Here is a 23,330-nt window from a genome sequence, read left to right as displayed (position 1 = left end):
ATATTCATTTAGCAATACAAGTCTTAGAAATAGGTTGGTTTCGCGCAAGAGCTTGGTCCTGGGTAATCAAGGTCAGTCATCTGTGAGCTCTGGTTGAGGTTGTACCTATAAAAGGGTCAGCTGGGCCAAAGGGCTGCCAGGCTAAAAGGGTCAGCTGGGCCAAAGGGCTGCCAGGCCCGTACAAAGAGTGTGGGGCTCTCCGGCAAGTGTGGAAGCAGTGGTGATCAATAAGGTATTACTGGATGAATAGTAAAGTGCAGGGGGATAAGGCTAGTGTTCCAGAACCTATGTTTCTGACACCTGGGTTTGCCTCTGTTTGCTTCCTCTCCCAAAGCAGTCAGAGGGTTCTGAGGAAGTCCATTTGATTTTGTAGAGAAGGCAAATACCTGTAGGTTTTCAAGTGCTGAGAGGAAAACTACCAAACACAAGAATTATTGGAAGTGGGTTTTTATATATTTTCACTAAGATTCGGTTTAGAGCTGATCTGAGCAAGGACCACACAACGCATGTACACCAATGAGAGATTTACAATACAAGGGGATAGAGACCAGGTATGAAGTTTAGCTTTTTTTGTTTTAAGGCAGTCTAGTCTAAATGTTTCCTGTCTGGGTGATGGGTAATTAGTCTTTCCTGCCTTTCATTGTTACTCTTCTACTCAAACCTTTGTAGAATGATACGCTCAGAGTCCGAACTGGCCATCAGTCTTTGGTACTGATGGCAGTTTGAGTCGAACGTTTGAATATATTGCCTCAGCCCCCAAATCACCTTCAGCGTTAAGGGGCATAGAGCCTTCTGGATCTTCAGACTTCCACTGTGCAGAGGCGATGCCTGCAGACCAAGGCCTCTAAGGCTTAGATGCCTTTGACCTGTGCTGACCAGAGTCCATGGTTGTAGACTTAAGTTTGTCTCTGAAGTATGTCACAGACGAAGGCACACAATGAAAATCTAGGAGCACCACTGGTACACATCCGACCCAGACAGCGGGGGAAACAAGCCGACATGAGTCTATTCACATGCAGTTCCCCCCTCCCCTCTCCTGGCCCACTGACCCGCAGAGGTAGGGTTCTTAGCGCTGGGATACCTCCGGGTGACTACGCGCTCTATAAAAATTAATAATAATAATAATAATAATAATAATAAAGTGCGAAGACAACTATAGCAACACATTTTACAAATATTGCTTTACTTTTGCCTCCTCCTGTCTAAGCAGATATGGTTAGCAAATTCATGCATTAAGCTTCTCAATCTTAAGATTGCAGCCATCTGAAGCTGAACTCTGACAAGACGGAGGTCCTCTTGCTCGGACCCACCCCCTCTGCCCGGGACGGCTCCTGGTGGCCGACCACACTAGCAACAGCACCAACACCCTCCAAACACGCACGCAACCTAGGATTCATCCTAGACTCCTCCCTCTCCATGTCAAAGCAGATCATCGCCATCTCCTCCTCCTGCTGCTACAACACCCTCCGCATGATCTACAAGTGGATCCTGACCGAAACCAGAAGAACTGTGACAAGCCCTTGTCAGCAGCAGGCTGGACTATGGCAACGCACTCTACGCAGGCATCCCAGCCAAACACCTGCGTCGACTACAAAGCATCCAAAACGCCTCCAACCGACTGAACCTTCAAGTCCCCAGCCACATCACCCCACACCTGAGAGACCTACACTGGCTCCCCGTCAACAAGAGGATCACTTTCAAGCTCCTCCCCCACGCATATAAAGCACTCCACTACACCGGACCGGCCTACACCGGACCGGCCTACCTGAACAGCAGACTCAGATTCTACACCCCCAGCCGCCAGCTCCGCCAACGAAAGACATCAGGTGGCAGATCTTTCTCCTACCTCGCCGCCAAGACCTGGAACTCCCCCGACCCACCTACAGCAGACCCAAGAACTACTCACCTTCAGAAGACTCCTCAAGACCTGGCTCTTCTAGCACTAAACCCCCCCCCCCCCCCCCCCCACCCCCAAACCACCCCCCCACCCCCCCCCCCCACCCACCCCCAAACCCCCCCCCCCTCCTCTACCCTCAGCACCTAGAGACCCTCACGGGTAAGTATTGCGCTTTACAAATTATTTGATTGAGTGAAGATTGGATAAGTGGCGTTGCCAAGTCTGCACATCTGGCCCAAGAATTAGGAGTGGAGAGAGCCTACCTACTGCATTAACTTTCACTGTTCAAAGTTATGCTTTAGATTCTAGTGTCAATATTCACTCCACAAGACATTTTAAATACATGCTTAGAAAGAGGAAAAACCTGTTGAGCATCAAGTCCAAGGTATACCCTGCCCCTGCAATACAGTGCACACTGAATTCTAAGGCATGTGAAGCTGTAGCGCCCACAGCAGCCGGTGATGTAGGCATAGGCAGTGACTTGTTCTGTGAACTTTGTGTATGAAACAAGGTGGAGTGGTAGCCATGTGGGGCTCTGTATTGCCTACAAATACCAAGATGAAAGCTTTAACTACTAACCCCTGTGGTGATAAACAAGCAGACAGTGTCACCTGACAGGACTAGAATGGTAGAGAAGGCTCATTCACCCACCCTCGTGAAATGCCTTCCCTTTACATTTAAGGCAAATGTTAAAGTTGGCGGCTCCACCATGTGAGTAATCACTGCACACCTGCACCCTTCTATACATACATATCTGACATCCACAAAGACAGGCAACTATACAGTAGAAGTCAATCAAGGCAACAGGAAGCCCAGTAATAAAAAGCAAAGAAACACATACCTTGGCTTTTGCATGGTCTAGTCTAGGACCCACAGTTCTCATTATCTGACAGAGACACTCCAAATCCTCTCCCATATCTTTAAGTTGAACTCTCTTCTTCTTTTCCAAAAGCTAAAATAGTAATTGCACCATGTGATTAAAAGTTAAGACTCATCTGAAGACACTTTAACAGGTTTTTTTCTTGTTCCAAATACATTTCTACTAGAATTTTTTTTTTTTAACAGACACTGCTCCCTTCTTGAACTGTAGTATGCTAGATTTTCCCATTCAATAATCAGTCATTGTGCATCTGAAGGCTGAGGTAAAATATTGTGAGGCACTTGGGAGGCAACACTAGTGCAAGAGTTGTTTTCTGGGAGGGTATAGCTCACTACTGATCCCACCTACACTATTGCATTCCGACCAGCAATTTCAAAGTGAGCAATTTGTTCTGATGAGGTTATGTTTATCACCACCATCATTCTGCATGTACATCTCTATATGATGCCCGGTCCTCATAACTAGTATACCGCCAGGAGTTTCTGGACCATCCACTTGTCCCCTGCAAATGCCCTGCTTGAGAAGGGGTGCAGAAAGGGGATTGGTTTCAAAGCCCTGGTGTCAGAAGGGGTGACTCGAAAAATTTTCAAAAGATATAGGCCAGCAGAGATGAGATCTACGAGACAATGGGGGATTCTGCCATTTCATCCATAAACATTGAAAGGTTAAGGAATAGCTGGGTCACTAACAGAATCCCTGGTTAAAGAGGTATCATTCCCAGACCATGGAAAAAGCAGGACTTTCAATAGACTATCAAATTCTGATGGCCGAACAACTCGGATTGCATATTGGGAGGCAACCTGTCCAGGAAGAAGAATGGAGGCACACTCTATTTCTTCATACACTATTCGGATGATTATCTGCAGATACAGGACAATCATGACATACAGAAGCATTGAAATTCCAGAAATAAAAATCTGCCTTTATGCAGATATCCTGCTCACACAGACTAAACCTGAATTATCCATATCACTGATGTCTATATACACATGTAAAGAGCAACTGTGCGAGTAACCTGCCGGAAGTTCTTCCACAGCAAAGAGACCAAAACTAGGCAGTCCAAAAGCGAAAAATCCAGGGGAATTAAGTGGACAGAACTTCTTTAGTTACAGACACGAACGAGTTTAACTGTACCGTACTGACCGTTTATAATCCTTTCACCTTCTGAAATAAGGTGAAGATACAAAAGCAAGCAATAAAGTCTTCAAAAGGAGTATCTTGGTTATTCAACAGAATTTTAAGCCACTCGAAAACTGTCCAAATTACTGCCCAAACCCTACAGGACCAAGCACTACATAAATGTACACTACACAGCCAGGGCCGCCCAACAACTCCAGAAAAACCCCTCCTGTTCCGCTCAACACAGACTTTGTGACTAGATATTCAGTGTTCATGTATCAAGGAAGACCCAAAATATTAATCACTGTAAACGTAAACAAATCTGAATGAGTTTGGTTAACTGCACTGCTACATGTATGCTTAAAGTGCATATAAATCTAGCAACAGGCTCCAGCCAACAAAACAGACGGCAAAAACTGCAATTTAAATATTAAAACAATCCACACGTTCAGTGTAAATTTTATGTCAGAAACTACTGCTTGCTTCTTTCCACTCAATACAACACAAGTGAATTTTGAGTTTATTTTGGCTTTACATACTACGCAATCGATCTTGGGCACTTTAACATGACTGATCTGCATGGTGCAAGACCGCTGTACAGGGTAAACTGATTTGCAACAGTCCGGGATCGCTCATCTTTCTGTTCATTCATCAGTAGGACCCCTAGCACCCGATACAGGAGTTACCCCAGCTGCAGGAAGCAACAACTATTTTGTTGCCACAAAAATGTTAACGAATACTGCACGCATCAAAAACGAATCATAATACCTACTAATACCAATGAAGTCACAACCTTATGATGGACCCTGAAGATTCTGCCACAAAATTTGATACGGAGCTGCTACGCATTTCAAAAGCCATGGCTGTGTGGAATGAAATAGTGAACGTGCCCTAAGAAACTTACTGTTTTGATGCACTTATGAAGGATAGATTCATGAATAAGATCAAGCTTCCCAAGTTCACCAATGAATTTGATGTTGCCCAGCATCTTGATTTTAGCAATGTTTCTTTGTTCCTCTTCCTCGGGAAGGAGAGGGGTGTCATTCTTGTCATAGACTATGGGTGAAACAAAACAACAGTTACATGGGAATATAAACAGATGGTAGAAATTCAAAATATAAATCTCATCTTACCGTCCACATTTCTGGAGCGGTTTTCAAATTCATCTTGTAGTTTTGAAATTAATAGGCGCCTGAATGTCTGTGGAAGGGTGTAGACAATATTGTTAGCATCACAAGCCAATAAATTGTGAATTTAAAATGGTTACTGGTAATGTGAACTACAAAACTTACTGTGCTTTGCTTCTGTGGCTGACCCTCTGGTGGTGGGCCATCAAAGTTCGGAGCATCTTCCGCTAACCTCAGACATAGTTGCGCATATATTGAGCTATACTTGGGCTCTTCAAGGGCTTTGTCTACAATCTAAAAAAAAAAAAAAAAAAAGGGACAGGATTTTGAAAATTCAACTTAAATTTTTTTGTAGAGCATAACAGCCAAATACACAACAGATAGGAAATGCAATTCCTCCACCTTACTTGGATGCTCGTATTTTCCAATTAATTAATTTTTACTGTCATTCAGGATTTGCACGCTTTTTGCAAAATCTTAACTTTTAGAGGAGGCAGCATGTCCACAGCAGTGTGGCAAGCAAACAAATGTAACTTTATGCTTTAGCAGGCATATATACACACACATTACATACATCCACATTCATAGCTACAAACCTATCTCTATATATGTTTTTATATTACCTAACTCGAAAAATGAAAAGGCTTTTCTGGCAAAAAAAGTACAAAGCCTACAACGTTAGTTAACTACTTGGTGTCTCGTCCACAAGAAAATATCACTTATTTGGAGTTATCCTGCCATTTGTATCTTTCACAGATTACATGCTTGAATTATATCAAGCCAGGAATCTTGGACAGAATGTCCATTCACTGGGGCAGCTATCAGTGCAGGGGATGCTTATTTAACTTTTCAGGATAGCTATAACCATTATTTTGATTTCCTCTGCGCTTTTTCCGAACACAAGAACAGTACTCTCGAGCTACATCAGCAGGTCATATCTGATGTAGGGAAATGCCTCTATGTATGGTCACTCCGCAAGTTTTTCAACTGATGTAGCTGGTTTTTCGCGTCAGAGTGTACAGAGGCTTGCTCGCCAGACCTCAGTGCCAGTACTCGGACCTTATGTCAAATTGGCCGTACCCAATGGGAAATGGCGGACTTAGCTTAAAGTCCATAGTAAATGGTACTCTGGTACCAGGGCATGTAGGTTAGAGACTGCATAGCACGGAGTATGCCACTGCAGACTGGCAGAGCAGTCCTGCACGAGAGGAGGGGCGGATGTTGTGTTTAAAGGCCCGGGGTTTTGAATGTCGAAGGAAATTCTTTGTCACGAAGTGAGTAGGACGGATGTCTTTTTAGCAGGTACGTGTGGGGGTTTGCAAGAAGATATGTAGGAGAGAGTAGATTAAAAGCAGGGTGCTGTAGATGTTTAGGCTGCTATGTTATGAAGTATTGGAATATAGACATAGGAGGTTCGAGCAGAAGGTTGCAATGTTAAGGAGAGATTGAGCAGTTAATAAGTATGTTTGGTGTATGCGTGGACATGTGTAGAGAGAGGTTGGGAAGTATGCATCTGATAATTGGGACGTGAGGAAGGCATATGAATGTTAGTTGTAAGGAGAGGGAGGTCGTGGCAGTGGGATGTTGGTAATGGGTACAAAGGGAGGGGTGAGTATAACAGATGGAACATAATAGCCTACAGGCGACTCTGATTATATAGGAATGTTAAAAAGATCTAAAAAGATTTATTTATTTATTGACATTTGTAGAGCGCGGCGAATACCCGTGGGCGTCTCGGCGCTAGTTAAGGGATGGATCAGCAACTGGGGTAAAGAAGATCAAAACAGAATTGCATCTATAAATGTGATTTAACTGGGAGGGAGCCAGTTTAGGACGTTTCCAGTCAGATTATATTGCATTATTGCATCATATGTATGTTTTGAGTGTGATGCAACTGATAATCATGTGATTTAGTATATATAGCGGTGCATTATATATTTAGCGGTGCATTATATATTTATGTTTAATTGATCTTTCAGTTACCCCTGACGAAGGGCCCTTGGAGGCCCGAAAGGCATTGGGTTCTCAAAACTGCTTTTGATTAACTTTGCTTTAGTACGTATTCTTGCACTAAGAGGTTCGGATGTCCCAGCTTGAATATGAGAAAACATAGGAAATGGCATTTCCTTGCATATGGATTAAAAATGTTTTAAAAAGTTAAAACATGGAGCAAAAAGGATTAAAATGGTTTAAAGCGGATGTTGTAAAGAGCAACAACAATTGCAAAGGCAGCAGCGACTGTGCCATGGGCTGGGGCCCTAACCAGTGTCCCAACACAATGCTATTTTAAGTCACCTCGATTGCATATGACACAGGCAGGACACGTTCTTTGTATTTCCTGTAGGAAGACTAGGTCTCCAAATTGGCAGGTACAGTGTTGCACGCTCAGCAGTGGTAACTTCGGAACTATGGGACCAAAGTAGGCATTCCAAGGTATCAAACAACTCATGACATTAAGCCAGACTTGTAGATCATGTCGAAATTAATGTAATGTGTGGCAATGTGCAGTTGTAGCACATGAGCCTGTTTCACAAGACCTCTTTTTGCCCTCCATAAGTGTGCCAAATTGTTTTCCTTCTGGAGAGTTTGAGGGATTGCAGGCGAGGAAAGGGTCACCTCCCTCCTACAGAAAGCCACTTGTGTGTTCACCCCAAATGGGAAGCTTCAAGGTAAAATTCGCCTAATGGCAGATGTGTAACTTTATAGCCTGCACTAGAAAATCATAGCAGCTCGAGTAAGGCGAACCGAAATCTGCTCTCCACATCAATGAGCTGAGAATCCTCCGGCTGAGGTGCAGAAACATTTGAACATGCATCTGAAAAATCCATTACTTTGAAATGAAGACTTTAAGCAGACCGGTCTTTTCGATGACATCTTGATGCAATGAGTCGGATGTTTTGCACTTTTACAGATAAAGATTCCCGTAAAATGGTTATGAGGCACAATACAAACAAGGACTGTCGAGGAAAAATATTTGGACTGGTAGCGAGGTGATCGCTACCAGAAAGGCCGCCTTCATGGTCAGCATTTGCAGTGATGCCTTGTGGATGGGTTCGAAAGGGGCTTTCATGAGCTGTCAGCACCACATTCAGGTTCCATGCTGGTGGCGGCATCCTTTTTGGTGGCACTATCCTCTTTGCCCCTTCCAGGAATCTTTTTACTACCTGCGATGTGAAGAAGCTTCTCCCAGTCTCTCCACTTGTGTATGCCACAATTGCTGCCAGGTGTACCCTCAGTGAGGAGGAGCTTAGTTTAGCTTTCAGTAGGTGTGTGAGGTATATTAGCACCGTTGATTCCTTGGTCAGCTTCCTCTGCAGATTTTTCTTGCTGCACTATTGAGTGAATCTTTTCCATTTTGCCCCATAGCATTTGCGTGTGCTGGGCCGCCTTGCCTCTCGCAACACCCGCAGGGTGCTCTCTGGGAGCTTTAGGTGTGTGAACTCCAAGTCCTCAGGAGCCAAGCTGCTAGGCTGAGGCCCCCTGGCTCAGGGTGTAGAATTTCTCCGTTCTGCATGGAGTGTAGGTCCTCTCTTTTTGCGAACTTGTGGGGTGGCCCCTGCGTCATCTCCAGAATCTGTGAATACCAGGTCTGCCTGGCCCATTGAGGTGTCACCAGGATCAGTGTCATGTTGCTTATCCTGCACCTGTTGAGCACCCTGGTGATCAATGGTATCAGGGGAAAAGCGTAGGCAAATGTTTGACCAGCTTATCCATAGGGCATTCCCCTGGGATTGTTCCTCTGGTTGTCTGGATGCAAAGTACTGGCATTTTGCATTCTGGCGTACTGCAAACAGGTCTATTGTTGAGGTGCCTAATCTCATGACTAGTCTGTTTCCTGATTGTTGAGTTCCCACTCGTGGGATGCTGAAGTCTGCCTGCAGGTCTATTTTGAGTGGTATTGCCCATCTCCATATTTCTTGCGCTAGGCTGGACAGAGGGAATGACTGAGTCCCTCCCTGCTTGTTGATGTAGAACATCGTTGTCGTGCTGTCCATTTGGATCAACACCTTCTGTTTGTACAGCTGTTTCTGAAAGGCCTTCAGGGCGAGTAACACGGTCTTTAGTTCCAGGTAATTGATGTGTCTGACCGCATCCGCTGGTGCGTCTGTGGTGATGGTCACTGTTGGGCTTGGTGTAGTTAGAGGCTTCCCTATTTTAATGTTCTCCTTGGTCCACCACCTCATCTCTTCCTGCACTTCGTGTGTTACAACCACTAGATCCTCCCAACTTCCTCTAGCTTGTGACCATTGTTGTTGCAGCCATTCTTGGAGTGGCCTCATGTGTAGGCGTACATTGGGACCAGGTGTATGCAGGACGCCATAATCTTGCTCGCTGCCCTCACGGTCAGAGCTTGCTCCTTCTCGTAGTGGCGTGTCTCTCTTAGTAGGCAGAGTGTCCTCTTTTCACTGGGTAACACCCTGCAATGAATTGTGTTGATATGAGCCCCCAGGAAGATCTTCACCTGCTCCGGCTCCATTGATGATTTACCTCAGTGTATGGAGAATCCCAGGTCCAGCAGCGTTTTTGTGACTCGCTGTGCATGTTCCTCGCATGTTTAGCGAGAGTTCGCCTTTATCAGCCAATCGTCGAGGTAGGGTTACACGTGGATCCACTCTCTTCGCAGATGTGCGGCCACTGCTGCGAGGCATTTTGTGAACACCCTTGGAGCGGACTTTATACCGAATGCCAAGGTTGTGAATTGGTAATGAACCTGGTTTACTGTGAATCTTAGCATGTGCTGGCTGTTCACTGGTATGTGCAGGTATGCATCTTTGAGGTCCACAGTGGACATGGAATCCCCGTCTCTTATTTGTGGGATGACCTCCTGTAGGGACGTCATCTTGAATTTGAGTCTTTAGGATTGTTTAGGAAGCGTAGGTTCAGGATGGGTCTTAGGCTTTCGTCCACTTTTGGTACCAGGAAGTAGTTGGAGTACACTCCCCTGTTCCTTTCTCTGAATGGGACCGGTTCGATGGCTTCCTTCAAGAGTTCCAGAGCTGCTTCTCGGAGCAGCGTTAGCTCCCTTCCAGAGTGCTCTTTTTTCTTTTGTCTTCTGCTTGGCGGCCTCTTTTCCAACTCGATGCAGTATCCGAACTGAATGATGTTTAGTATCCACTTGTCTGTGGTTATTTCTCTTCATTCCTGGAGGAAAAATCTTAGTCTGCCGCCCACTGGTGTTACATGTTCTTTTGTGTCTTGTCCGTGTAACCCTCTCCCCTTTGCTTTTTTGTGCTCTTCCCTCGGAGGGCTTGAGTGGGGGAGCACATCCTTCCGTGCAAAGTCACTTAGAGGTTGCTTACCGCCTCTCCTTCTCTGGCCTCGCCCGTTTCCTCTCCCGGGATAGGACTGGCCCCTGTTCTGGTAGTGCCAGTTCTGCTTCTGCTGGCCCTGCGGGCCCAGATTGTCACCTTGGTGGAACGCCTGGTGCGATGTTACGGTCTGGTTACCACCTCTTCCGTTTGGACTCCTTGCCGGAGTGACTCTTCTCATCCCTCTGAATTGCAGGGCCCCCATGGACCTTGCTGTCTCGTTATCCTTCTTCAGTTGGGTGAAGTTTCTCATCAACCGGGGCACCGAACAGCGATTCTCCGTTGAATGGAGTGTTCAGAATGTTATTCTGTCTTGAAGCCTGAGATCTTGAGCCAGGCTTGCCTTCTCGGTGATCCCTATAGCCATCAGTCTGCTGGAGGTTTCTGCTCCGTCCAAAGCGGTCTTCAGGCATGAGTTTGCGATTTTTTTCCCCTCTTCCACGAGGCGTGGCTCTCTGCTGGAATTGCTCTGGGAGGTGTTTGAGCAATTGCCCCACCTCGTCCCAATGTTGATATTGGTGCCTGTTCAGGAGGGCATTGGAGTTTGCCATCCGCCAGTGGATTGCAGCGTTTTTCGATTTTTCTACCCGTCGGGTCCATACTCCTGCTCTCCTCGTCAGGTGGTGGCCCAGATATTGTCGGGACGTTGGCCCTTCTCCTTGCCGTTGCAGCAATAATTGAGTCTGCTGTGACAGACCCTTTGATGTAGGGAGGGTCCTGGGAGGAGAACTTGTACTTTCTCTCCATCCTTGGCGTGACGGATCTGCAAGTCAATGGGTCCTTGAACGCTTCCTTCCCTTGGTCCATGACTCTTCAGCATGGGCAGGAACTAGCTTGTCTGCGTGGGGAGCAAGGTATCCAGCAAGAAAGCTCCTTTAGGCTTCTCTTCCTCCAATTTAACCCCATAAGCTACTGCTGCCTTCTTGATGACCTCATTGTAAGCCCCAATGTCATCTGGCGGCGAAGGCCTCGAGGGGTATGTCTCCACAGCCTCCTCCGGGTTTGCGGCATCGATGTCCTGCCAGTCCAGGTCTTGAGCCGTCGAGGATCCCGAGTCGTAGCTCGAACGCGGATCCCCATATTCCCCCTCTGTGTAATAGAGGTCTTCCTCTTCTCCCTGCTCTGAGTGCTCCGGAGTTTTTGGCGTCTCTTCGGCGTCAAACTCCTTGTGCTCCTCTACCTCTGCGACGGCCGTCGCAGGCTTCGAGGGGGATAGTGTAGCTTCTCATCTTTTCTTCGAAGCCTTTCTTCCTCTGAAGGATACTCTCCATCTCGGCCTCGAGCCTTCTTTTCTTCCTCTCCATCTGCACTGCATGCTCAGCGTCTAGCATTTTGGCCACACTCTTAGACTGCGTCGACGACGTGGTTTTCGGCTCCTTCTTCGAGGTTCCTCTTTCGGGGACCTGCTACGACGACCATGTCTTTTCGCCGGTCTTCGCTGTCTGGGAGTCCTTTTCGAAGGATCCGCTGGGCTGTTTCTCGGAGGATGCAGCTTCGGTAGTAGAGGTTTTCGGCGCCGTGCTCCCTTCGAGGCTCTAGACTGATTTTCGATGGTCTGACTCAGGCCTTCGAGGCCCTGTCGAAGGTTTCGGGGTCGTAGACTCTCCTACCTTGTCTGATGTTTTCTTATCGGTCTCTGCGACCGTGGAGACATCTGGACCTTCGGCGATGTCCTAGTAGTCGGTGGAGAGGCCCAGTTCGTACAGAGACTGCCTGGCCCCTGCCCTGCATCATGTGGAGCTATCCTCTGCTTCTCACGAATTCTGAGCGTCTTCGGTGTGAAGACTGAGCAGGCGTTGCAGTCCTTGCTCCTGTGGTCGACTGCCAGACAGAGGTTGCAAGCCGGGTGCTGGTCCTTCTGCGCGTGCTTGTGGTGGCAGTTACGGCAGAATTTAAAGGGTGTATTGTCCATTACTGCACTTAGGTGGCCCCCTGTGCGCGCTTTCCCCGTCGGACGTTGAAGATCTAGAGTTACTTCTCCTTAGTCGTCCCGGCTTTGATGGTCTTCTAGTCTTCTCAAGTCCTTTTCTGTAGAAAATTGGCTTTATCTTCTTTTCCCCTCCAAAACTTCTGGAGCTTCACGCAAAGATCCAGACCCAATGGCGGAAAAAAGAATCTGAAAAAAAGAATCTGAAGATGGCGCCCAAGGGTGGGAGCTTCCGCAGGAAGCATGCAGACGTCACAGAAGGTACACCAAATAGGGGGGGGGGGGGGGGGGGGGGTGTATGGGACGTAGACACCCAACTGGGCTACGAAAAAAAAGGAGAAAAAAAGACTCCGATTCCGGACCCAACCACCAGATTGCGGAATATGCACAACATAGTGAATCCAGAAAGATTCACGCTATAAAACTATAGCACCTGATGCTTAACACATTTGCCCCCCACGAATATTTCACTTTAGGCAAGTTTCCTGGAGAAAGGAGTCATTTTAGAACCTTATCTTACAAGGCCATCAAAGACATACATACAGTGTATAACACTTGCGTCGAGTCTTGATCCTGTTGAAGAATAGTGCAGCATAGAGGCCATAAAGGTGCTCAATTCCTACTCCAATCTTTTTCAACACTGTTCTAGCCCACAGATTACCACCACAAAATCCACCAAAAGTGGCACACACAAAACTTAATAGGGCAAGAGTCAGGACCTAAATATAGACTGCCTAAAATGAACACAATGTGAAAAACAGACAGCACCTGAAGAAATAAGATCAACTTACCAGAAGTATCACCCCTTTAAGGAGGAGCTTAGTATCTATGCCGACATTGAGGAGCTCAAGGCATAGCTTGTCGAACTTCTCAGGGACAAGCTTGTTTAGTATGCTGAAGAAAAAAAATAAATAGATCAGTTTGTTCTTCATTATATACTGGAGTGAAAAAAGAATTACCAAGTGTACAAAAATAGGTTACCTCAATGATGCAGCTTGCTTTGTTGATCCTTTAGATAAATTATTTTGCTGCTCCCCATGCAACAATCTCCCTTTATTTGAGCAGGAGTATACTCTTAAAAGTTGTCCTTTAAAGGGTTCATTGGTATATTCTCCCAGCACATTGATAGGAGTTGGTGAAGTAAGCCTTAGGCTATGTATGATAAAGAGTCGGTATAAAGCTATCTTTATCCTACAAGGATCCCCTATAGATAACACCATTTGGTTAGATTCGAATCTTTTTCGCAGCTCTGCGTGTGCAGGTAAGTTGAAGGGTACACACGACCTGCATGCAAATAGATACTGCATTTGATAGTTTCACAAATTGTTTTTTTACAGGAATTGGCTTTGTGGAGACGATACATAAACTCCCTCCTCCTCCTGTACATTCAAGCTCTACTCCTACATCAAGTAGCTTCAGACTTACAAAGCCTATTTACACATGTTAAAGAGTGGAGCATTACCTACGTGAAGGACAGCCACATTCCTCTTAAGGTGTTGGGCGGACTTCAGGTTCCCGTGAGACTGGTAGACTGAAAATCACCCGAGGTCTGATCCAGAGTCAAGGAATTGGGTCTGAGGAGGACAACAAACTAACTCCATCCTCCTCCTTTCCCTTAAACTACTGTTCTCACAAATGCACCCTCTCTTATTTCAGACAATTACAATAGCAGTTATGTACAGGAGTGTTAGAAGGTGGTTCTGACACTATGGGCGCCCGGATTTTTCACTTTTTGAGCACCTAATTGTTGAGATTTTACTGTGGGAGAGCCTCAATCTGGTCCTCACCCACAGTGAACTCCTAATGAAGGAGACTGCTTGGAGGTTTTACTGGTGTCCCCATGGTTCGAATAGGCCGCTGCCCAGCAGCTGGAGTATGGGGTACCGCGCTGGTTACATGCAGCCATGTGTACATGCTTGTGCACACGTGTAGGGGCTGCGCAGGGGAGATTCCTAGCGTGCGCAGTCCAGGAGCAGCTACAGAGTGAATGGTGTGGCAGGACTTATGCAGAATTAGGTAGTGACATGGAATAGGCTTTATACACTGGAAGGAAACATGCCAGGGAAAGTGTGTTTTACTGTGTTTTTCACTTCATTACTCCCTTATGGGGAGGTGGAACCCATGGCTAGAGTAACGTCCACAAGGCCTACAGATTCCAGACATGCACTAAAGCCCCTTGTAGCGAATGTGAAAAGAAGTATTCTGCAGAGTCTAAAGTCATATTTGTACTGCTTTTGGGTCGTCCAGGAAGTTTATATTTCTCAGAGTCCCTGGTTAGGGTCTGGTCCTGGCAGGTTAGATTAATGACCTTTCTTCCCAGAGGGAAGATCTTCCCTCCAAGGAGAAAAGATAGGTGGAGCTACAAGCCAATCCATCAACTGCTGTCGCTGGGTTCCAGGCACCAAGCTGAACAAAGGTGAAGGCAGCACTGAGGGAAGGGGGGGCCATGTGGCCAGAGACACTGGAGGACTCCAACTTGAACAACCCAGAGGCTGGACAAGAAGGAGGGAGCAGGGGCAGAGAAGTGATGTGTCGCTATTTGATAGGACACACCGAGACTCCCTGCCAGCCCACTAAACTTTTAAAAGTACTTGCACAGGAAGAGAAGCTCTCTCTGGGGTGTGGTCTGCTGAGGCGGAAGGTGCTGGAGCCTGGCAATGGGCAGTTGGAAAAAGAGAACCCCCCGCTTGACTGTCACCCAGACCCCTAACAGCACCAAGAAGCACCCAGGACTGGTGCGCAGAAGCAGGGGCCTCTGCGCAGGGAGAAGAGGCGCAGGGAGCCAGTGAAGACCGCTCCCTGCAGAATGCACCCTCTTGGAGACCCAGAGGGCGAAGGATTGCTCATATTGGCTGGGGGACGCCACTTGGAGCAAAATGAGGCAAAAAATGGGGCAGATCGGACCCACAGGGGTGGAGATATGGCCCCCAGAAGGTAGGCGACCGTTGACACCTAAGAAGACAGACGAAGCGCGTAGGGCTCTGCCACAGAATGCCCCCGGGGTGGGCAAGGTCCCAGGGGTTGCATAAAGTGGAAGTAAAGCTGGGGAGCGCAGTGGCACTCCCCGTAAAAGTGCCCTGCATGGGGGCCAGGAGCCCACCCTGGCCCCCACCGAAGATGGAGGCGGGGGAGCGCCGTCACCCCCCACCTGCGAGGAGGAAAGCCAGGGAGCGCAATAGCGGTCCCCGGGAAAATGCCCCCACAGGGGGCTAGGAGCCCACCCTGGCCCCCGACGTAAACTGATGGGGTGCGCCGTCTCGCAACCCCATTCAGAGGAGGGGCCCGGGACCCCATCTCTGGGCCCAGAGGTCGCAGAGTGAGGGGGGAGCGCTGTTGCCCCCCCCCCAAAGATGTTCAGGGGCCTGGGACTCCATCCCTGGGCCCCAAAGTGAGTTGGGGGGAGTGCCGCACTCCCGCGAAGGCCCGCAGAATCAGGAAGAGGCCTTGCATCTGCCCGCAGACCAGAAATTGACTGCCAGCTCCCCCGGCAGCACTCGTAGGTGCTGGCAGGGAGCCAGCGGGGGCAGCCAAGGGTGGGCTCCCTGGGTTGCCCTCCAGCACAGGCGACATGTGACCTACCCGCGGAACAGAGTCTGCGCAGGGGGCTCAGGTGGGACTGATCTCCCCCCCCCCCCTCCCCCAACAACTAACAGAGCCGCGGGGTAGGCATCTTTCTTACCTGGGGGTCCAGGTGGGACCGGGCCCGGGAGGCAGCGCGGAGCGCCATAAAGCGGATTGCAGCTCTCCCCGGCTCAGCGGGAGAGCTGCTACTTCCATATGCGGGCCTACCCATAATGCCTTGCAGGCCAGGACCGGCCTGCAGGGTCTAAACAGCATGTTCTTTGCTTGTGGTGGCCTCAAGAGGACGGGGTCACCACCACATGAATGTGCAGGTGCTGGGAAGCTGCTGGAGAAGCACAGTCTCCCCCTGCACAAAGTGAAGAGTCCCACCCTAAGTGTCCTGGGAATTGGAAAGAATGACCCCTCAACCTGCATTTTAACCCTTCTGGGCCGGAACTTTTGTTCTTAAGCTCAGGGTGAATTGAAAAGTGCTTCATGGAGTGAAGGGCTGAGTAGGGGATGTCTGGAGAAGGGCATCACCTGGAGTTGAAGAGGTGTAATTGCACCAGAACTGCATAAGCAGTTGTCATAAGCAATGAGTGGTTATGTTATCTGACACTCCAGCTAGGGTGTCTGGCTGTATATGGGTGCCTTGCTGTATATGGATTTTATCTGTGATGCCTTTAGGGGCTGTAATTGCAATGCATTGTAATGAGCCACAAATGTGCTGAGGTGCCAGTGCGCAAGGCCCACGCTTCAGGTTATGTTCAACTACCTGAATTTGGGGGTAAGATGATGTGCATACATGCGAGTGGTGGTACTAGACCCCACTCCCAGAGGGGTGGAGATGTGATGCAATGTCAAAGTAATTCCAACAGCTTATGTATATTTCTAAATTGGTGCATAGTATGGAGTAGTGGGTGTTGAATAAATGTACTTTCATAAAGCAAAGTACAGACTGGACAATCACTTATTTTTGCGCACCTGCAAATGGAGAGTACAAGCCCACACCACCTCCCTTGAGTAAGCCTCAGACTGTTCTGCAACGCTACCCTTGGAGTCAGGCGCTACAATTGGGTGGTTGGTTTCCAGTGAAGGACAAATGTAGTCATGTTATTTGTGAAGGCCTCACAGATGCTGCCTCGTTTTCCAACAAAATGTGTATCACAAAATCTGCTACATGTAAAAGTATGCAGGAGGACACTTATGGTTTGGGTGTCTGATGACAAATGAGGCCAGGGCAGGATAAAACAAAAGTAGGCCCTCATAAGGCAGTATGGACAAATGGAAACTGAACGTACCAAACTTTCATGTCCCCGTCAATACCTAAAAATGCAGCCCCCATTGGCAGGCCTAAGACCCCATCAGGAATGGCATTCTGCACCCAGAGAGTCCATAACTTCAAACACAAGGATCACTTCAGTCATATGAAGGTAGGTGTAAGACCCAATACTTTCAGGAGCCGCTTGCCTGCATGAAAACATCCTGGAGCCCGAGTGTAAGATCTTATCGAAATTATTGGCAAACAAAGTATGTTACCAATTAAGGTTCCAAAATTTAGTGGCCTCTTACACAAAAAAAAAAGCTAACAGACGCACATGTATTTCCATGGGAAATGCGACGAATGTTCTCATTTCTAAAACTGTAGAGCACAAAGCATTTCATTACCACATCCCAAGCTAAACCTAAAAAGTGCAATCTTTATTTACTTCAGCAAAAGAATACACGGATAAGGTCAATGATGTTTTACACTAATTTGCAGCCCAAAAAATAGCCCAGCACAGGAAGCAATTGAGGATCAGCGGTACATCAGTGCACATTAGAAAGCCCATTTTATAAACTCAAACTAAGTAGAAGCGTAGCTGGCACAACTTACCCTCGTACTTTCCTAAAAATTGCATCATGCCGTTCTTTCTCACTTGCGGAGTTGTTCGCAGGGTTAATTGCGGAGTTGTTAGTGGGATTGACATCTCGTCTAGTGCTTCGTGAAGGAATCCATTTCTGAACGCCAGGCCCTGGGGTTTTCCCCAGGTACTCGCTATGAAAATAAAAAAATATTCTAACAAAAGTAACAACTCAAGTCACATTGCACTGTAACGATTCAACACCACCAGTCATAAGAAGTTCATAACATATTCATGGCAACCGGTCTAAATTAATTATTCTTCGAATTAAACTTTAGATTTCACTGTGTACACAATTTTTAAAAAGCACTACTAAAATAAAGGCATGTGCATCACGTCAGCACCTGGCACGTGCACAGTCTACCAATGCTTAATTGTGTGTGCAAAGAGACCTCAAAATTGATGATCCAGTAAAGAGCAAACCTTGTCCTGCATCACTTATTCAGATGCGTGTCAGTTTTCGGTCCATACAATGCTACTAGGTAGTTTAACGACCGATTTCAGATATACAATAGTCCTTCATATATTTCAATGGTTGTGGAATACACAGCCAACGGAAAAACTATTAAACGAAAATGCTTGTGTGGATTGACCCAACAGGTGTTTACAGATATCTCAAGCCGAAGGCTCCGAATTTATTTATTTATTTTGCACATTTGTTAAGCGCACGGTTACCGAAACGGTGTCCTGGCGCTGAATGACCATTAGGGTGCGTGACGGAGTGAAATTAGTGTGTGAATAGCCAAGTTTTCAGCGCCCTTCTAAAGGGCAGCAGGTCGGAAATCTGCTTAAGGGCCAGCGGGAGATCATTCCAAAGCCCTTGCCGCTCCCAGGGAGAAACTCCTCCCTCCCCCCCCCCCAACGGGCCTTCCGACTTTAGGGACTAAGATCAGTCCTTGGTCCGAAGACCTGAGCGACCTGGTCAGTTTGTACCACTGAAAGAACGCAGTGAGGGCCCAAACCTTTCAAGGCTTTAAAAACTACACAAAGCGTCTTATAGGCGATTCTTTTTCGCACTGGTAGCCAACGGAGCTTTACCAGATCTTGTGCTACCGAAGAGAATTTGGAAGTTCCCGTAATCAAACGGGCAGCTGCGTTTTGTAAAATTTGTAGTTTATTTAACAGCCCCTGCTGGGCATTTAAAAGCAGGCTGTTACAGTAATCTAGGCGGGATATTACTAATCCCGTTACTACCTTCTTTCTGTGTACATCAGGGATAAAAAGGCAGCACTTTTTGTATAGTTTTTAGGATATAGTGGATGGATGAAGACAGGGCGTTGACTCAAGAGAAGCAGATGGACGAAGAAAGCCTACAAAAGGCTCCTTCAAGTGCAAAATAGATTCAATATGCTCAACATGAACAATGGCTATACGGGACACTAAATGGCACATCCAAGAGGTCATTGAACTGCTAATCGATATACAAGGCTTTGACCTCTTTATGGATATTCCAGTGGGGTTTTCAAAATAAACTTATTGCCAGGTGTCCATATTTAAAAAAGCCAAACCAGTGAAGGGCTGGTACACCTCACGCAGGAGACTAAAAACAGGGTGGGGGCGCAATGGGCATGCAAATACAATTAATGTTTAAATATTGGAATTCACAGGTTCTGTAAGCTGCTCTTTCTAAAGGCAATTTATAGTTTTATATCAAAAGTCGGCAATGTATAACAAACACAGTAACTAAAGTTTTGAAAAATACAGTCAGCGAGTAGCGAAATTGTATGGTCGACATGCACAACTCGCAATTTACTCGCCCTAGCGCACGCCGCATGCAACTGCACAAACTGCGGAGTTTACAAAATACACCCGTTTGTTAAGTAAAAAGCTAATGGGGAGTTTGGGGCAGTTCAAACTTCTAGCAAAAACTACTGATTAAACCTTTCAAGCAGCCTATGCGCAAATGCTGGACAACGAGCCAAAATGAGAAGGGAAGCTTAAAATCACGTTGAGTGAATCATTCACGTTTCAACATGCTGTTATCAGACAAACTACAGATAACAGTCGTCTTAACGACGACGACAGTAATGCAAGTCCTAAGCAGATGCTGTGCTGCTTCACTGAAGTATTATTTAAATAAAGCGATTGGAACGGCTGTGACCTCAATTTACACCAAGTCCCATGTAGCTCCCTAATATTTGCACTTGGGGATCAGGTTAATGCAGTCTGCATAGTTAACATGAATATATTATATGCAACTTACTTCTAAATTGTAAAACGTTCTTTGTATAGGTAATGACTACTGACCCGTGATATTGTTTAGGGAAGTTGGCTTTGGCGACTGCTTCAAAGTTACATTGTACATGAAACAATGAAGCTCCATAAAGCACAATGTCCCAACACATCATCTGCTACATGCAACGACTAAAGAAAAAGTTATATTGCACGAATATGTGCTATTCAATCCGGAAAGGGGGCAATGCAATTGCTGGAAATCTGGCTGTCACGTGATACAATTGATATCAAGTCCGTAAAAAACAAAATAAGCACTGCGATAAAACATTCCTAGAGCAAAAGGATGGCTTTCAGCACTGTGATTCAGCTTTGGAGGAGGTTTGATGTACAGACATAAGTCACTGCCTTTCACACCCCATGGAGGCAAATTATGAAACCCACCAGCTCAGACTGCATTCACAGGATCCCCAGCACCATCCGTACTGAATGCTACTGGGACAAGTGCAAAATGAAACTGTTCACTTCACTTTTTAATTAAATTTTTAGGCACGCACGGCTTTTCTTTCAGCAATGATAGCCAAATTATAAATTGTATGGTGCCAAGCATAATTACTGGCATCACGAAAGCAGCATGTATGTTAGTCTTAGTGGTAAACAACAAACCAACTTAAGCTTTGGTTACCAAGAAATTAATGGCTACAATGTAACTAGAGCTGGGATCTGCCACCACTTCTACATGATAGCCTATTAAAATACTACCACAATGTTTAAGTAAAACAAAGTATTGATACCTGTTGCAGACAGTCTTGGGATAGTGCTGAGGTGCACCCCTACCTCCTCCTCCGCCCGAAGAAGCACTGTTATCAGAAATAATGAAATTAAAGCAATATCTCAAGCCTATTTCATATCAATTCAATTTGACCTGACCATTGTTACAAAGTAAAAGACTACCATTTAGCAAGAAGTATATTGTAATGAGTTAGCAATGTGGTACCTCAAAGTCTATAAGATTACCATTCATTCATTGAGTACTTACGTTCTTAATATTCATAATAGTTAATGCCACTCGCATTGCAAAGGTTACAGTAACTACAGGAAAACAAGGACAGGTAAGCCAGCTTTCCAAGTGACAATGAACCAAATAAACAAGGATTGCAAAACAGAATATTCTGTAGTGGAATTTCCTCAATGGAATATAGCCAATTTTCAGATTTGGTAGCGATACCAAGAAAAAATTGTTGCATCAAGTAACCTCTCAAATTCACTGCCCTTTTAAACTGCTGGTATTTTTCAAGGACCCACTCTTTAGTGTGCCCCCCCCCCCCCCCCCCCATACGCAAGAACAGATGTGAAAGTTAAGCACAAGTGTGTGCCAATGCCTGCCCCTAAATCAAGCAGCCCAGTAATGCCAAACCTAAACTAGAATCCCTTTTTAATTGGGAGTTTATGGACGAAAGTGGCAACACCACAAGAAACTAAACCAGCTTCGAGGTCATTTGAACTGCTTTTTCTGAAGGTCAGCGATATGTTAAGAACCGGGTGAATTTGACTGCGCGCAGAGGTTTCTGCTGCTGGATCAGCCAGCTTACGTTATTCGTCTCTTCACAGTTAACCTTTCACCAACCCCAAAATTAAGGAGACCAATGCACGTTAGAACTAACCTTATGGAATCAAACTGCACGGAAAGTTGATCTTAAAACAATTAGTGTCAGGACAGTTTAGTCGGGCATGAGGGCAAGGAGGGAGGTGTTGTGGCTTAGTGTGCAACGTAAATTGAAACCCAATCACGGAGTTGGACTTGGGAAGGTGTACACATGACTGTTAGAAATAAGTTTTAGAAAGAAGGTCACGTGCAGTCAAGACTCCTATCCCGCAAAACAGCATGTGCCCCCTCCAAATAGCAAGACCAATGTACTTCACGCCATCCGCTTTTTTATTTTAACAGTGTTACAACTAATAGAAACCCTGACAGTTTCACTTGCATGAACATTCAAAAATGGATTTTGTCCGTATTTAAAGGAAAAACCGTGAATGTGATCAAAAATCTAGTTTTTCCCTTAACATGTCTCTCAAAAGTCTAAGTGGAGCCTTTTCCCCAGAATATAGGCCTAAGGGAAAACAATTATTAACTGATTGCTCGCACAAATATAGAAAGCTGTTCTCTGTGCAGTCATGCTGGAGCACGGGGTAGTTCTTTTGGGACAGAGGCTAGCTCAGTGGTTACAGGGCTGCATACGGAGTTTTTAATCAATCCAAACCCACTCAATACTACTGCACTCCAGGTACATAATCCATTTGCTCCCTTCAGGCATTTCACTGTCCATGGCTTACTCTAGGTATGAGTTATAAAGTCAGATCACACAACAGTACACTCCACATCAAGTTCATGTTTGGATCTCCATAGTAGGATCAGACGTTCTTAAAGGAAAGTTAAAAAAAGCCAGTAACTAGGTTAGACGCAGGTCAGTCAGAACCAGTTATGCAGTCCACGAGGAAATCAAGCTTTAGGAGCAGTCTCTCAAATAGCTAGTCACAACTATATTTAGGTTTGCTGGTGACCCATGACCAAAGGTCATGGACCAGTTACATGACATTTTCAATATGATGAAGCAGACTTGCAGCCATTAAGATGTGCAGTCCATACAGCTACCACCTGGACAAATGAGCATTGGTGTTATGACATAGGTCACATTTGTCCCCACACGAAGATGTTCAAGGTGGCTGTGGGCGAGACGGGGGAGAAAAGGATGTGAAAGGGGATAGGAGGAGCGTTGTCACGTTACACCATACCCAATTTTCATGTATTAAGTTATGGGTTGTTCCTGTAGTAATACCAAGCTTCTTATCAAGTAGAATTGGATGCAATGGTTTGATATTTGCCAGTTGAGGAGGAGTGCCATTCTTAGTTTATTTCCCTGAGCGGGACACCAAAGGATCAGCCAGCTTGAATTAGTCAATGTGCAACTAACTGTAGCTTAAACGGAATCTCCGTCCCCAACAACCTCAGAAAAGTCCCCCTATCTCTAGAACACTCGACCACCCTTCTTCTGTGGGACACCCCCGCGCCGCACGGCCACCAGCTGCTGCGTGTGTTCCCCTCTGCCTGCCTTCTGCCTCGCTGACGCCGTGGTCGCTCCCCTCTGGTTTCCCAGTTGTTTTGCCCTAAATTTGTGCTTGTCTGTTTCTGCCGTCTGCTCGCGTATTTTGCTGTTTTTCCTCGTTTTGCCCGTAATTTGTGCTTGTCTGTTTCTGCCGTCTGCTCGCGTATTTTGCCGTTTTTATTTGTTTTGCCCTAAATTTGTGCCTGTTAATTTCTTTGTATCCCCTGTGCCGTGTCCAGTTTCCTTCCTGATTGGCCGCCTACCTCGCCGCCCTCCGCTCTCGCTTCCCGCCACCGACATTGGCCCCGCCCCTTTTTCTCTTCTGTTCCC

At 46.3% G+C, this 23,330-nt stretch overlaps 1 protein-coding gene across 2 annotated transcripts in view; it reads right to left on the bottom strand.

The window, feature by feature from the left end:
• The window catches only part of EIF4G2 (eukaryotic translation initiation factor 4 gamma 2), a 141,246-nt gene that overhangs the window by 80,361 nt on the left and 37,555 nt on the right, over positions 1 to 23,330 (bottom strand). Inside the window, exons 4-10 of one of the 2 annotated variants that reach the window (XM_086955950.1) lie at positions 20,691 to 20,756; positions 17,697 to 17,858; positions 13,051 to 13,153; positions 5,189 to 5,317; positions 5,030 to 5,096; positions 4,801 to 4,952; positions 2,739 to 2,849 (exon numbers count right to left, since the gene is read on the bottom strand). In XM_086955950.1, the coding sequence (XP_086812076.1) occupies positions 2,739 to 2,849; positions 4,801 to 4,952; positions 5,030 to 5,096; positions 5,189 to 5,317; positions 13,051 to 13,153; positions 17,697 to 17,858; positions 20,691 to 20,756 (790 nt within the window). The remainder of the gene's footprint in view (positions 1 to 2,738; positions 2,850 to 4,800; positions 4,953 to 5,029; positions 5,097 to 5,188; positions 5,318 to 13,050; positions 13,154 to 17,696; positions 17,859 to 20,690; positions 20,757 to 23,330) is intronic. The other variant, XM_086955951.1, reaches the window with a different exon arrangement.

The sequence above is a fragment of the Lissotriton vulgaris genome, chromosome 2_1 (genome assembly GCF_964263255.1).
Source record: "Lissotriton vulgaris chromosome 2_1, aLisVul1.2, whole genome shotgun sequence".
Lineage (NCBI taxonomy): Eukaryota > Metazoa > Chordata > Amphibia > Caudata > Salamandridae > Lissotriton > Lissotriton vulgaris.
The sequence above is the reverse complement of the archived record's forward strand: the minus strand, read 5'-3'. Positions and strand labels throughout refer to the sequence as shown.